Genomic DNA, 15,240 nt, shown 5'->3' with positions numbered 1-15,240 from the left:
CGTTAGTATTGTGTGAAGACGACCAGGGGTCATGACTAGAGGGATAAAAGGTGAAGGGTCAGTGAGGAGTCTGAAACAGTCACTTGTGAAGAAGAACAATCACTCTATCGATCAGGATGGAGAAGTGGGAGGAGACCAGGCGTAGAGGGTCAATGGCAACAGACAACCCTGACCTCTAATTCTTTCCATCTCTGTATTTCCATACCCTGCATTGAGTGTAGTGGAATGTATGAAATATTTTCCCTGTATATCAGCCACATTTTGTGTATATTAGAAAGCTCCTTGGCATATCTCCACTAGTCAATACTGTATGTTTGAGCATAAGCTGCACATATGTAGCATATCATTTATGCATCTATGGTCCCCTCCGCTGGCCTCCTTTTGAAACTACATGCAGTATCTAGGCCCTTGAGTACTCATTATTTGTTGTGTTGCGATCTCTTGTGTGTATTCTTAAATGTCTTCCATTGTGAAATAACAATAAAAAAAGCAAACACACAAATGAGATTTTAACCTTTTTTTATTGAAAGCTTCATTGAAATAATAACTCATAATAATAAACAGAAGTTTAAACTCAACATCCACTGATTTACAGAAACTCTCAGGATCACTACTCGAACACACGGGAGGCATGAATGTGCAGCATGAAAAAAAATAGCATCCTAGAATCGATTCACTTCCATAATCTTTTCATCAACACATCTACAGTTAAAAAAAAGTTTTCCATAAATAGTTTTCCATTTCCTCTCAAATAAGTTAATTTTTCACAGAGGTTTTGCTGTTTTGGCTGAATTTGGTACATTATAGTGAAGAGCTTCTGTGCTGAAGCATTATGACCTTCCTTGTTTTTAAAGCCACAGGATTGATTGGTCAGTAAGATTTCTTACTTAATTATATTTGACAACCAATTAAATGTGAAAACACAACATGGGAATCTTAGTAGCTAATAAAATATGTTGTGTTTGTGGTTTGTAATGTTGAGGTTTCAAGTCCATTGCATTGTAATTCTTTTTTTCGCAAAGACTGAACACTGCGAACAATAACTCAACCGTGTTTATATAAAGTTTTCGGATTTAATTATCGATATTGTATTATTCCTCTTTAAGTGCTTCATGCTTATGTCATCAAAATTTGCTCCTCAAGGTAAATGTAACTTTTTTGCTGTAGGTGAACAGTTTAATTCGGCTTGCTGTTGAATTTTACAGTGTGAAAATCCCATTAGAAATGGAAGAGCACAGTTTAATTACTGTAGGCTGTAACGCAGCAACAAAATGAGAGTTTAGTTCCACCATTCAGAGCAGCTCCCACTGTCTCTGTAGTTTATATACTCTGCTATACAGGAGGCGTTTGGACCCCTTCCATGGTGTGAATGTAGCTGCTCTGCTAACGCTCTGGTCCTTATCAAAGCAGCAGTCAGTCTTTTATTCGCCTCCCATCTGCCACTGTAGCTCTCCAACACTGAATGCTTTTTTTAGCAGCAATTACATGATAAAATGAATGTTCCAAAAGCACAGTAAAAAAGAAACAGATTTTTGTTTCATTGATAGAAATGGAAATGTGTTGCAAGCTCGACCTCCATACTGTAACAGAGCTTTCCTTGATTGGTTACACACTAAAGCCCATTTATCAGGACACGTGGCAAAGAGGCTTTCATATTCATCACACCTGTTCCATTATACTCATTATTCCAAAGACAAAAAGAAGAAGAAGAAGAAGAAGAAGAAGAAAAAAAAAGTCCTTGTCCAGTCCCCCACCCACCCTAGCATCCACATAGTTTAATTACATCACTGTAAAAGAATGTTTCATTCATGGCAGTAGAAATCTAATTCTATGGTATCAGCAGCTACCAGTTTGCTTTAGCAACATATAAAAGGGAACACACAGAAGAATCTTCACTACAAGTCACCAGCGTTACTTATACCCTGACCTATAGCGGCTCATTTGTACAGGATGTTAGCCAGTACGTGCTGAGGAGGAAACTGGTTAGCACCCAGAGATGCCCTATGTGAAGAGACCATGATGAGAAATGAGGATTAAGAAACTATTCATGCAGATTTACAAACTAGCATGGAGTTGGTGTGGCAAATATCTCAAGTCGTCGATTCAGAATAGTCAGCATCATTATGGAGCAAGCTATATTGGAATAACACTCAAAATAACTGACCATGAAGCAATGGTTAAACAATGTGTAGCATACAAAGCACATCACTAACAGCAGAAATGTCACTATGTGTATTTAAACTTCAAGTTGAGCAAAGAAATGATTACTGATGATTGGTCGATTAGTGATTTATGGATAACAGCTAAACATTTTTATTTCTAACATGACTCCTATGGTTTAGATTTCCTTGCAAACTTATTCTTCCTGGCTAAGAATGAGGTGAGAGCTAGCATATGTAGCTTAAACAGATAGCATGTCTTGCCTGGTCTGTCTCATTCTTATTAAGACTTAGCTCTTCATTGCTTTTTTTTTTTGACAAGGCACTGGAGTAACCACCTGATCCCATGTTGACAAAATCACTTTTTTTTTTTTTTTTTTTTTTACCAGCTCTAGATTTTTCAACAGATACGATTGTGAATATTTTGTACAGCGAAACGTGTCCGTGAGCGCATCCAGGAAAAACTATGGCACGAGAGGAAATTTTGTTGAGCTTTATCATACGGCCTTTCAGGTAGATCACTCCCAGTATGCGTTCCAAACCGTTTCCATAACATATTTAGCTTCCTGTTTCCTTAGAGTAGAACTGCTTAAGACTGAGGTAGCAAACTGCAAAAGAGTTTAAATACACACATGTGACTACTTGAATTTTGGCAAAGGCTATGACATGTTTGTAACACTGAGGACGTGAAACACTTAAAAACATTTCATGAAAGCTTGTCCTTTCAGAAAAGCTGAATCAGAGGAGCCATGTTGGATATGTAACACTAAGAGACATTGAGTCAGTGACCTGTAGGTGCTGTAACAGAGATGTACAGAGAGTCAGAGCTGAGAGTCAGAGAACTTTCCTTTTTGCAGTTTCTCTGATGCCATCTGCTGGGGAGACACCACACTTAATACAACGCATGCAGTCTAGGAGTATTGCCCTCTCTGTCTGAGTGAGTGGTAGGAAATCTGCAGCAGAGGAAGGAAGTTGAACCCCAGAACCCACCCCAAATGCAAGTACTTGTCTGGCCATCAAGGTCAAACAAATATTCATGAGACACAAAGACTAGAATATTAAAAATCAAGTAGAAAGAAAAAAGTCTACTCCACTGTCTCTACGGGGTTTCTTCATCTTTGGTATAAAATATGCCATCAATGGGCTGCATTTGATCCACAGCTAAGAAAGACTAAAGAAATTGTCAACAATTTCCTATTACTATTGCTTTTTGCACACATTTGCTTTATTTTAATTCAAAAGCTCCTATCTACGTACTTTTGCACTGCCAGTATTTTTTTTTTCCTGGTTTTAATTTTTGATTTTTTTTTTGTTGCAATGAAACAAGCAAAGCAGGCTGAAAACACCTTAAAGCTCATAAAAATATTGCAGATAAAAACAATAATGCCATTAAAAATGATCTCCACTACACAATAAACTGCATTTCCCAGGATGCAGGATTTTAACATTTTCTTTTGTTTTGTTTTTCTTTTTTGCTAAAAAAAGAAACTCTCTTTAAACACATCAATATATGTCAACTGTCCTTTCTTTTAAACACAAAGTCGCCATTGATAATTTAAAATGTCTTCACAAGACCCTTTCTCATTCCTCTGTACAGGTAATATGATAGTACCCCCCCCCGCCCCTGCTCCATTTGTTCTTTCAGACAGCTTTTTTTTTTTTGCTTTTCATTTTTTATTTTTTATTTTTTTAATTTTTGTTTGTTTGTTTTTTTTATGTTTTTTGATGACTTTTTTTTTTTTGCAACAAGACGGTCAGTTTGGAAAAAGTCTTAGACGTTTCTCAAAATTAAGGCAACAAAGATGATAAACATTGATATTCTCTAGAAAACTAAAATATAACTCATAAAAAAAATTAAAGTAAAAGTAGCTTAGAATCTGAGGAAGACTTCTTTTTTCACTCTCATCTCTCTTTCATGCTTCCTCTAATAGAAAACTCACCATAGCTGAAAACCTACCTGCACATTCAGAAAAGAACTGGAAAACTTTGTACTTTGTACTTGAAATTCAACACTTCATGAAGAAAAATGTCTTGTAAAGTTGTAGATATCCGGTAAAACTCTAACTCCACGACTGCATATCTCTCTCCTCTCTGACCGTGATGTAGGCTTACACTGGCTTCTCTTGCTCTGCGCAGATGTCTGATAAATTTTCTCTTTTGTTTGGTGCTTGTGCAAAGGTGGACCCAAACATCTTCTGCTCAGTCTTTCTTTTTGTCTTCAGCACAGTCCCCCAATCTCAAGGCAACGCAGTCACCCAAACACCCCCTCCTCCTCCTCTTGTTATCTGATCATACATGGAACAGGAAGAGCAGCAGCGATGGATGAAGCAGCCACCGATGGATAAAAGAGAGAGAAAAAGAAATGGTTAAGTTAAGCAGCTAGAACATAAGACATTAATTGCATCACCACTCACACACCCATTTAATCTTAAAACTCAGAATGTGCTAAGCAAGTAAGGTGAAAATTTGTTGCCTGTTTTTGAATTTCTGCCATTCCCTTGAGAAATTAGAAGTTGTGTGCTGAGCTGACACCAACAACATGCTTACAATAGCATTTAATAAGGGAAAATGTTTAAATTACCTAAGGTAAAGACAAAGATTAGGCTTCTCAGTTAACTCCAAATACAAGAACACGAGAGCTTCTTTTCTCACTCTCCATTCTTCAGAGATGCTCAGAGTCATATTTTCATAAAAAATATCCACCACAGGAGAACACTGTAATAAACTACTGTATAATTACAATAGATTCATGACAGTATCTTACTGTATGTCATAAAATTCTAGAATATTGTTAATCAGTCATGCCTCACATGTAAAAGAACAGTAACTGTACAGGTAATAGTAGATCATTGTTATTTATCAGCATTAAACAGTATTTTTTGTAAATACTCTGTAACTGTAACTGTGGAAATAGACACTTCTATGAATTTACAGGTTTAGTCATTATTCATTAACACGGTATCTTATTGATGATTGTAGGGTAATATTTCTGTTCGGTTACACCTTTTTAATAAGGAAACTGCAGATTTCTGAAAACCAAGACGTGACTAGCTATTTTTGGACTGCAGCTTTGGTTCTGCTTTACTGCTTGAGTCCACACTGAGTTCATCCAAAAGGTAAGGTTGCGCTAATCTCTTGGAATTAACAGTGCCCCATATTGTTTTGTCTCGAGTACTGAACTATTGACATTTCAGATAATGTTTCATTAGGTCAGGTTGCTAAAATTGGCGGAACAAGCTCTAAAGCTCAAGCCACATTAGCTAATGCTAGCTCACACTGTTAGCTAGCCAAGAGCTTGCTTAGCCTCTTAAACAGCAGTGTGATTAGAGCATTGTAAATTTAATTTGAGGTTATTTTATAGTTTATAAAAAAATACAAATATAACCTATTAACAGCACACAACCTTTCCTGACATTTTATTAAAATAAGGCAGTTATTATTAACAAGGTAGATATTAGTCCCCACAGTAAGAAAACGTAAATTACATTAAAAACTTATATTTGTGTTGTTATAGAGCTGACAGTGCAACTGTAAACTGGAAGCAATGGGATTTGTTATTTTACAGTAATTTGTTTTTATACAGTAGAGCTAACAAATATTTAATCTAAATTCCTGAATCTAATGCAGCAGCACATTTTAGTTGTGCTGACTTACAGTATAGTAGAGACTAGAGATCTACAAGATGACAATGACTGGCATTGGTGGTGGCAGTTAGCACGAAATTAAAATGTATTATTATTTAGAAAAGAGTGTTGGGATTTGCAAACCCTTATAGTTACCACAAATCAAATCTTTAAAATAAAGATTTACAGTTTTCTATTTCAGTGCTTCCATTATTAGTGAATATGTAAGGTTTAAACTGATCTTAGACGGACTTGGTGTAGAGCAAAAGGTGTGAAGACACACGCATGTTGAGGAGGTGAATTTATGCATCTTGGGCCCTCTTTTATTCAAATAAATCTTTTTAATCCTGTAGTTTTTTTTTTTTTTTTTTTTATCAGACAGACTTTATTTGCCACCGCATTAGGTTTTATGCATGTTATCACAGCTTTTCTTTTTTTTAAATCACTATATATACAGCTGTAGTGTTAGTGTAAGGCAAAACTGTCCATAAACTTTTTTTTTTAAATATATTGTACACATAATGCTTTAATGCACAAGTAAGAAAATGCATCATGTACAATATATATTTACTTTGATTTTCATATCTTAAGAGGTGTTAATTATGCACTACTAATGTGTGTGACACATTACAATGGATAGGTGTAAAGAACATGTGAAGTAGGTATCAATTGCAACTCAAAAACATTTAAAAAAGTGTGAAATGGAATAAACTACATACATTCTTCCAGCTGTTAGCCAGACATTATCTAATAATAAATAAAAAAAATCAAGTAAAGTATTGTGTTATAGTGATTTGGCATTTCTTTAATATATTTTTTTAATCTCTTGTAACTATATTACAAAACTTAAGTGTTACTGTAACATAACCATCTTCTTTATTTCTCACTGTTTGATCCCACTTCACACATTATTTATATGTAACTGTGAAAGATAATTGCTGTCAGGTTTTTTTTTTTATCATGACCCATATCATGTCCATTTTAATTACTTTGTGCCACATAATTGAACGATTATATGGTGTAAAATACATGTATTTGAACTGTGTGTGTGTATGTGAAATTAAAGGAAAATATATAATTTGAGACTTTTTGCCTTTTTGTTTCCATATCTACTGAAAGTCACATGTATTTTGTTTATCTATGGTTTGTATATAGTCATTAATGTTGGCACAAGCATCCAGAGAAAGAGAAAAGACAGCAAAAACACTAAAGAAGTAAACTTACCATGTCTGATTGATTATTGATTATTTTATAAATAATATTTATTTTTATTCAGAATTTGTTTCAATTGATTTCTTCTGAGGTTTCATGTATATTTACACACTTAAAATAATGTAGCAGCACAGATGTAAATGCGGTTTTACCTTGTGTCTAACAGCTGGTATGGATTGAAATGCTGGCTAAAATAGAAGCCCATGTGTGACAAAGTTTTTTCATAAAAGAATTGTTATATTTTGCTATCGTTTGGGTGAAGAGGCAGATTTATTCTGAAGTGGTCCAATGGGATGTCTTCAAGTCAAATAGAAACTTGTCATGAAATTTCTCATTATCAAAGATGTAAAATGAATTGACATTTACATTTACACAATTTGAATAGTACAAACGTTTGAAAGAAGGCTGTATGTCTGTAAATGAGGATCCTGGCCAAGGTGGCTCGGAGCCCACTGCTATATCTCCTGTGAACGTTCAATGAGTGGAATGCCTGATGCTTAAAAAAACCACAGATAACTTTTTGCCAACTTGCTAAAGAGGAGTGGGACTGTGGGAACTGTACACATTCATTGTCATCACTCACTTACTCATTCAACTGTTATCATTCATAAACAGAACTTGCACTTTACTGGAAAACTGGAGTACCTGCAGGCAACTGGGGAGAACATGCAAACTCCATGCACAAGCACCTTGAGATGGAACCTGGACCCTGGAGGTGCAACAGTGCTAACCACTAAGCCACAGTGCAGCAAGTTACAGGAACTTAGCTGGAAGTTAATGCCACATTCCCATATAGTCCTGACTTGGTTCAAAGCTCACATGTTTGGGTCATTAAAGGAATTCCTAAGAGGCCAGCTTTTCAGGCATGAAGCAGGCAGTGAAATCATGGCTTTGGCATACTGAGAAAATACTCTCATAGGTACAAATCATATCCTTGTATTATGAGGTATTAATCCTCACACATTTTTGGACCAACATGGATTTACAAAGGACTGCATTATAGAGATTTTGATGTCACAATAAATTTATAATGTTTGACCCAGTGCCTTAATTTATGACCACAAAAATGTGATCAAGCAACATAACATACCAGAATTAATCATATTATGATTGTGCTGACATAGAAACAGCATGCTATATTATATCTTATAAAAAGAAAGCCTATTTGTAGTCTTATTTGGCTACAAAGTTAACTAATCTACAAAGACATATATGCCTTATGCATTATCTTTATCATCACTAAAGAAATAATGTCTATAATATGAGATCTTTTATAACCTTTATTAAAACCGAAGGCAAGCAGGCATTTCACATGGACAGCTATTGCATTCCGTTAATGTGGGAACTACTCTCTACTAATTAGGTGGTTGGCTGTTGTTTGGTGAGTTGTGGGAAATTTCAATAATATATCAGACATCTTTTAAGTCACATGCTACTCCGTTCAAATGTTCACCAGTGCACTGTCTACACTTCGAGCCTGACTGATATAGAAATGTATGATCATCACCAGCCCATGGCTCTAGACAGCACAGTCATGCACTGTTTTACATGTGTGTAGGTAGATATTGTTTAAAGGGTCTCACTTAGCAGGCTGGTAGGAGTAAGTGGGTGCATGATCAGCTGTTCCATCCACACAGAGGGTCTGCTGCTGACCGCTGGCATCCTGGGAAGAGGGAGGAACGCTCTGCGGAGAAGCCTCTGTCACTACACCCTGAGAGGTAGGGATATGGGCATATCTCTGTGAATCATGTTACCAAAATCATAACAATGATATCTTACTTTATTTAGGCATGTCCACTTATTACTTCACTGCCTGAAAGAAATCAGTCTATACCTATTTTAAAATAAGATTTAAGAGAAGCTGATGTAGTCTGATTACACGGTTAGCATATTTTATCATTCGGCCAATAACCCTGATTTCCTAAAGACTTGATGACCATAATATTACCAGTCTAGCATGAGTTTTTTTTTTTTTTTTTTGGGGGGGGGAGGGGGGGGGGGGGGGGGGGGGGTAAGGACAATTTAAACCAGGGCTGTTTAAATCAAGTCTTAAAGTGCCAGTTTTCAGCACAGTTTGATATTCGCCAACACTTAAACACACCCATTGAAGCTGGCAATTAACAAATTTATTGAATCAGCTGAGTTAAAGCAAAAGAAATCCCTAAACTATGCTGGACAATAGCCCTGAACAGCCTTGCTTTAAACAGATGTCTGTATTTTTACTTTAGTAAATCGTGTAATTACAGACATCTCAGAATCCTTGATAGTGGTATTCTGCAATGACACACATTCATGTCTCATCCTGATTATGATTAATGTTTTCAAGGGGACTGTCTGTCAGATAATTTGCAAGACTACTGCTGATTAAGTAATGTTCTGGATCAGCTCTAATTCAGCTGGTCCTTATTAAGCTCGGTTCTGGTGGGTGGGTGAATCAGAGCGTCCTACTATACACTCCATGATTTTCAAAATCATACTGTAGAGACATTGAGAGTTCTTGAGATCTGTTGTCTTCTTTCTTTAACAGTTTGCACTTGATGCTCAGATATTGCACAGTCTCTCACCCAGAGCGTTCCCTGCTAAAGAGCACCTGATCCCAGAAATAAGCAAGAGAGCTGTTTTGACATAATTTGGCAATCTCTGAACATGAGCATCTTTATGGAGTGCCTTTCTAAAGTTTCATGGATTTGAACAATCATGAAACAAAAGCACATAACAAAAGATTATTTTTAGTACTTTAGCTCTTACAGCCAAAAAAGTCTTTATGTCCTTGGCAGAGCACTATTAGCTAGCCTTCTATTTTCTGAATGCACAAAGTATAAGAAATGGCTTTCTCGTGATTTCTCATCTGATTGTTCGTGCCTCAACTTCCAAAACGTTTGTCTCATACTCTTATTAACTGCTGTTATCGCACAGCAGGACTGTGGCATGTGGTGTTTATGTATAATCATTGCTACCACAAAGTTTATTTAACATTTTTGGAAGGAGGTTCCAGTGACATTGTACAGCTGCATTTTTGTCTTATTAATTTGCGCAAATAAAAGAAAGATGTAGTGTTCGTTAAAATAAGTAAAATGTGCGATTGTTGGCATTTATATCAGGGCCACATTACACGACATTGTTGTTTATTTTTTGATAATCTTATCTTTTATTCAGTATTCATCACTGTTTTTTTTGCTGATTTGTGGCATATTATTTAAAACATATACTGCTTTTGTAACATAATAGCTCTTAAATAGGATATTATCATCAGTTATCATATTTATCAGAAACTAGTTATTTTTTCCCCAAACCTCTGGGTGCTGTCCTTTTTATTGAGCCATTTCAGATTGTATGAGCATGCATCACTATCAGGAGATGTAGATCAAAGCACAAATCAGTCTTATTGACAATAAATTGGCGGAAATGTCAAAAAATGGTTTAGTTTGTAGATCCATTAAAGTAGTATATTCCATCTAAGCACTTTGCTCAGCTGAGACATGTCTAACTGCTAATGCCAAAGATGTCACTGTGGTGCAAATCTTGAAGCGGAAGTTGTGACAAACACAAAAATGCCACTGCTGCCAGGAAATTGGTAATGTCAAGTATTTTGCAGTCGAGTGGAGTAAAGAGTACACAGTATGTAAAATGAAGGGCCATCTTACCTCCACTGAGATGGCTGAGGCAGGCACTGCAGTGTACTGGGGAATGTAGGTTCCCTGCATAGGAGCTGCAGCAGCTGCCGCTGTCATGTACTGGAAACAGAGTAAGAAAAGCCACTCTGCTCAGCCTCCAGTCAGAACAGTTTATCAGAGAGTTTACTGGATTGAGAGGGTTACTCACAGTGCCAGTGGTGCCGAGGGACAGATGGTTCATCTGCTGGGTGAGGGGCCCCATCATGTTGGCTGGCTGCATGGATATGGTGTGGTCCATGGCTGGCGTAATCACAGCACCCTGTGGGTGGGCAGAAACACACACACATAGAAACAAAAACAATCACAGGTCACATACACATACACATACGCAATCTCATACACATTCACAAATTCTTTCTCTCTCTCTCTCTCTCTCTCTCTTTCTCTCTCTCGTTCTTTCTGTGTCATACAATGGAATGATCCGAATCACTCCAGCTGGGCCCTATTATGGGGGCCAGACATGTGTTGTTCCACTTCAACAAATGAAATAATGTGATCCAAATGTGTGTCACGCATACTTCTTCAGAGATGATGCATTACTCACTTAGTGCTGGGGTTCGCACAAACTGCAGCTATGTTTACGTTTCAACCACGTTGCTTTATGAGTGTTAACACATGTGAGGTAAAAGGGGGTGCGAGCTCCTGCCATTCTGAACTGCTCATCTAAGATCTCAACTGCGTTCCGTTGCGTGAGTGAACATCATGTGTAGCAACGCAACCCACACTCATGTCTTGATTACGATTAATAAGTCCAAAGGGATTCTCGGTCAGGTACTTTGTCAAAAAAAGTAGTACTTTCCTGAAGTCTGGCCAGATCCAGATCGTGTCTGGAGTAACCACAGTGCTGACTAAAACATGTGTTATTGGACGTTTTTGAGTTGGCCTGCTCTATATCTGATCAAAATAGTTTCATCATGTGTGTTACTCAGGTTATTTTCCGGGAGTAGCTTGAGCATAGTTGGGGTGTTATTTGGGAATTGACTGCAACTCTTTTACAACTCTGATTTTGTTTGTAAATTTTAACTTTTAAGTCACTGCGTCAGAAGTGGATGGTTTTGATCAGCAAGAACAGTAACTAATTACATTTTTTGTACTTTAGAACATAACACTTCCCATACTTGCAACCTGCACTGAATGACAAGTATGGGAAAGAACCATCATCATATCATGGAAAGGGATGAGTATAAGCAGCATGGTTGCCATTTGACTTCATCTTTATTCATGCAGAAACATAAAAGAAGCTCCTGTTTCTTCAAGCTTTTGTCATATGTTGCCTTAGGGCAAAATGAGGTCATATACTGCCTTACAATCTGCTCTCACCATTTACTCTAAAGCAGAATTGGCCCAGAGTAGACCCTGGGCAACATTTATACACCCATCGTCATTTATACACCCATCGTCTTTACATATCAATTTTAAAGAGCAGATGTTTGATCAGCAAACCTGTTACTTACTGTACAGTATAATGCTTACATACGGTTGTTGCTATCTGTGATTTTCCTGTGTTTTTTCCTATTGCTAAAAATTTATGGCTTGATGATGGATTAAAATTGGGACAAAGACGAAAACCATTTTTTAATAATTTGCATTTAGGCATTTGGCAGACGCTCTTATCCAGAGCGACTTACATTTTTGTCTCATTACACATCTGAGCAATTGAGGGTCAAGGGCCTTGCTCAAGGGCCCAACAGTGTCAACTTGGTGGTTGTGGGTTTGAACCTGGGATCTCTCGAACCGTAGTCCAATACCTTAACCACTGAGCTACCCCTGGCTAATTTGACATTAAAATAGACTTAATTCTTCTACTCTTTTACATTACATATTACAAACAAGGCCTCCCATACACACACTCTCTCTCCAGCACCAGGACTTACTTAATCACTATGTAGCCTTGTATAAAAGGATTGTCATTGCACACACCCAAAATGAAGTATATGTTCTGTGCTGTTCATTTACCAGTTGAAATTAAGTGTGTTTGCTTACTTGATTCATGATCCGATTACTGGTTTTCTATGACTTTCATTATTGTTTAGCTCCGTTAACTTTGCACCTCGCCTGGCCATTGTCTGCTTATTGTTGCTTCACATGTTTTGATTTGCTCAAGTAAGATATTAAAATCCAGTTTGTCTCCAAGTGTGTCTTCCATCTCTTTAAGTGGGAAAGTCAGAATTGTCTGGATGTACAAATTATTCTCTACCTTTAACTTTAAGGATTTTATTTATTTTTCACTATTAATTCTTCTTCTTATTATAATTATTATTCATATTCTCACAGATGTAACAGTACGCAGCCATGTTTTGGTATTTTCTCTTATGTTCCATTATTTATGACCCCCTCCAAGTGTGTGTGTGTGTGTGTGAATGGAAATGAGTGTGATTCCTAAATGGTTCATGCCACGCTTTTGTCAAACACCTTGAATTAAAGCTGAAAGTCTAGACCTGAGTGTTTTATCTCAAATGGACATAGTGCTACATTATATTTTAAACAAACTTGTTCATCTGATTTTTCACATTGAAGTGATATTTGAATCTTTTGAAAGTTCCCCGTCTCTTCAATTTAAAACAACCGATCTTCTCTATTAAATCCAGCACTAAAGCAGCACTAGATAAAGTTAACTGTATATATTCGGATCATAACACACTCCACACTAAACGTTCTTTACTAAACAACTTGAATTAAACATACAAACCCTTACACCTATTGTATAATATCAACCCAACCAAAACCTGCCTGTTCTCCTCTTTTTTTTGCGACTGTGCTGAACAAATCATCACTGTCGCCTTGCACCTCCAGGGTCTGGGTTCGATTCCCGGCCAGACTCGATTCCCGTCTCTGTGTGCATGGAGTTTGCATGTTTTCCCCGTGTTTGGTGGGTTTCATTCGCGTACTCTGGTTTCCTCCCACAGTCCAAAGATATGCAGGTTAGGCTAATTGGCGTTCCCAAATTGCCCGTAGTGTGTGAATGTGTGTGTGTGTGTTCCCTGCACCATGTCCAGGGTGTACCCTGCCTTGTGCCCTAAGTCTCCTGGGAGACTTAGGCCCCCTCGACCCTGAATACAGGATAAAGCGGTAATGACGATGAGTGAGTGACCAAGTCATGACCATCCTGTGACAGTAGTAAATTTAAATGTCACATCTTGATGATTAGGAAGCTATAAACGAATATTTCTCACAAATAATGTAGCGTGGCGGACGCTATACGGGGATCGGTTAAGAGAAAATCTTGTATCTGCAATGCAATTAGCTCTTACAAACTTTCATGTAGCATTTAGAAGCAGTATTATTTTCAAGTTGAGTGTTGCTTTGAGAATCATTTCACACACACACACACGCACACATTAAAAAATAAAACAAAAAAAACAAGATGCTTTCTCTCTCATAGACACACAGGCAGGCTAAAAGTGCACTCAGACTCTGTGTCTGTCTCAGTGTGTGTGCAGCTCAGCGGTGCTTGTACTGTCAGTAAGTCTGTTTAAAGAATAAACCGTACAGACACTCGGCGTCAGAGGAGCTCTGTCTTTATCCTATCCGTCAGAACTAAACTGCTCGAGCTGTTCCTATCATCTCTGCTACGCCCAGGGCCTCCAGCTACGAGCTCCCCCACCTCCAACACACTCCCATAATGAGAGAAGGAGAAAGAGATTGCCGCTGAATAATTCTCCACTCTCATTTACAGTCGTATCAGTGAGAGACACAGACAGATGATTAAACTCTGCATGTGTTGTGCCTGTGTGTGTGTGTGTGTGTGTGCTTCAATTAATACATTTCCCCATAGGGCATGTATGCAGACAGCGAGAGAGCGATTCTGCAGAACAGAGGGACTGTCTCGCTCCTTTGCTTTTTTTTTTTTTGTTTTGTTTTTGCTTTTCGCTTCTCTCAGACAGCAGCTGAAACATTCCCTTTCAAAATGAAGGATAATGACCTGAAACTGACTCCTTGATGTCAAAAAATATTTATCATCTTGACTCTGAGCCCTTGATATAAACTAGGATGAAACCCGTCTCCAGTGACATCACAGGAAGCGAAGCCGATGCCAGGAGGAAAGGGAAGTGGCCTTGTTTGTCCCTCAGAGGCATCAATACAGAGGAAAAACAAACTTCCAGAGAGGATGTTTCACATCAATGTATGATTGCTACAGTACGTACAGGCATTTACTCAGGAAATATTTATCATCATCTTTATCTCTTCATCCTAATTAGAGCTGTGGTGGAGCTGGAGCTTAACCAAGAATTGGTTAATAATATATAATAAGGGATATTATGTATTAATTATCAAATTATTTTTTATTTTATATTGGAAAAGACATATAATGTCTCTTTCAAACACCAACACACACACACACACACACACACACACACACACACACACACACACACACACTCATTACAGTAACTGCCAAAGCGTACTACCTTGTCAAACCCTGCCAACACAGCATGTTCGGGAGAATGGAGCCACGATGGAGCAGAGATAAAAGCACTAAATCTTTATTCAAACATTTGTTCCTTTGTCTCAACAAATGGCTGTGACTGAAAATGATTTACGGAAGGGTCTCGTTTCCTTTCTCTTCCACTC

At 37.5% G+C, this 15,240-nt stretch overlaps 1 protein-coding gene across 2 annotated transcripts in view; it reads right to left on the bottom strand.

Annotated features, from left to right (window-relative positions):
- Positions 1-502: 502 nt before the first annotated feature.
- The window catches only part of rbms3 (RNA binding motif, single stranded interacting protein), a 141,248-nt gene continuing 126,510 nt past the window's right edge, over positions 503-15,240 (bottom strand). For both annotated transcript variants that reach the window (XM_053493561.1, XM_053493562.1), the window contains exons 11-14: positions 10,817-10,927; positions 10,639-10,728; positions 8,578-8,705; positions 503-4,444 (exon numbers count right to left, since the gene is read on the bottom strand). In XM_053493561.1, coding sequence (XP_053349536.1) covers positions 4,441-4,444; positions 8,578-8,705; positions 10,639-10,728; positions 10,817-10,927 — 333 coding nt within the window. In that variant the 3' untranslated portion in view covers positions 503-4,440. The remainder of the gene's footprint in view (positions 4,445-8,577; positions 8,706-10,638; positions 10,729-10,816; positions 10,928-15,240) is intronic.

Source organism: Clarias gariepinus, chromosome 4, assembly GCF_024256425.1.
Source record: "Clarias gariepinus isolate MV-2021 ecotype Netherlands chromosome 4, CGAR_prim_01v2, whole genome shotgun sequence".
NCBI lineage: Eukaryota > Metazoa > Chordata > Actinopteri > Siluriformes > Clariidae > Clarias > Clarias gariepinus.
Note: the sequence above shows the minus strand (reverse complement) of the source record. Positions and strands in the feature narration are given on the sequence as shown.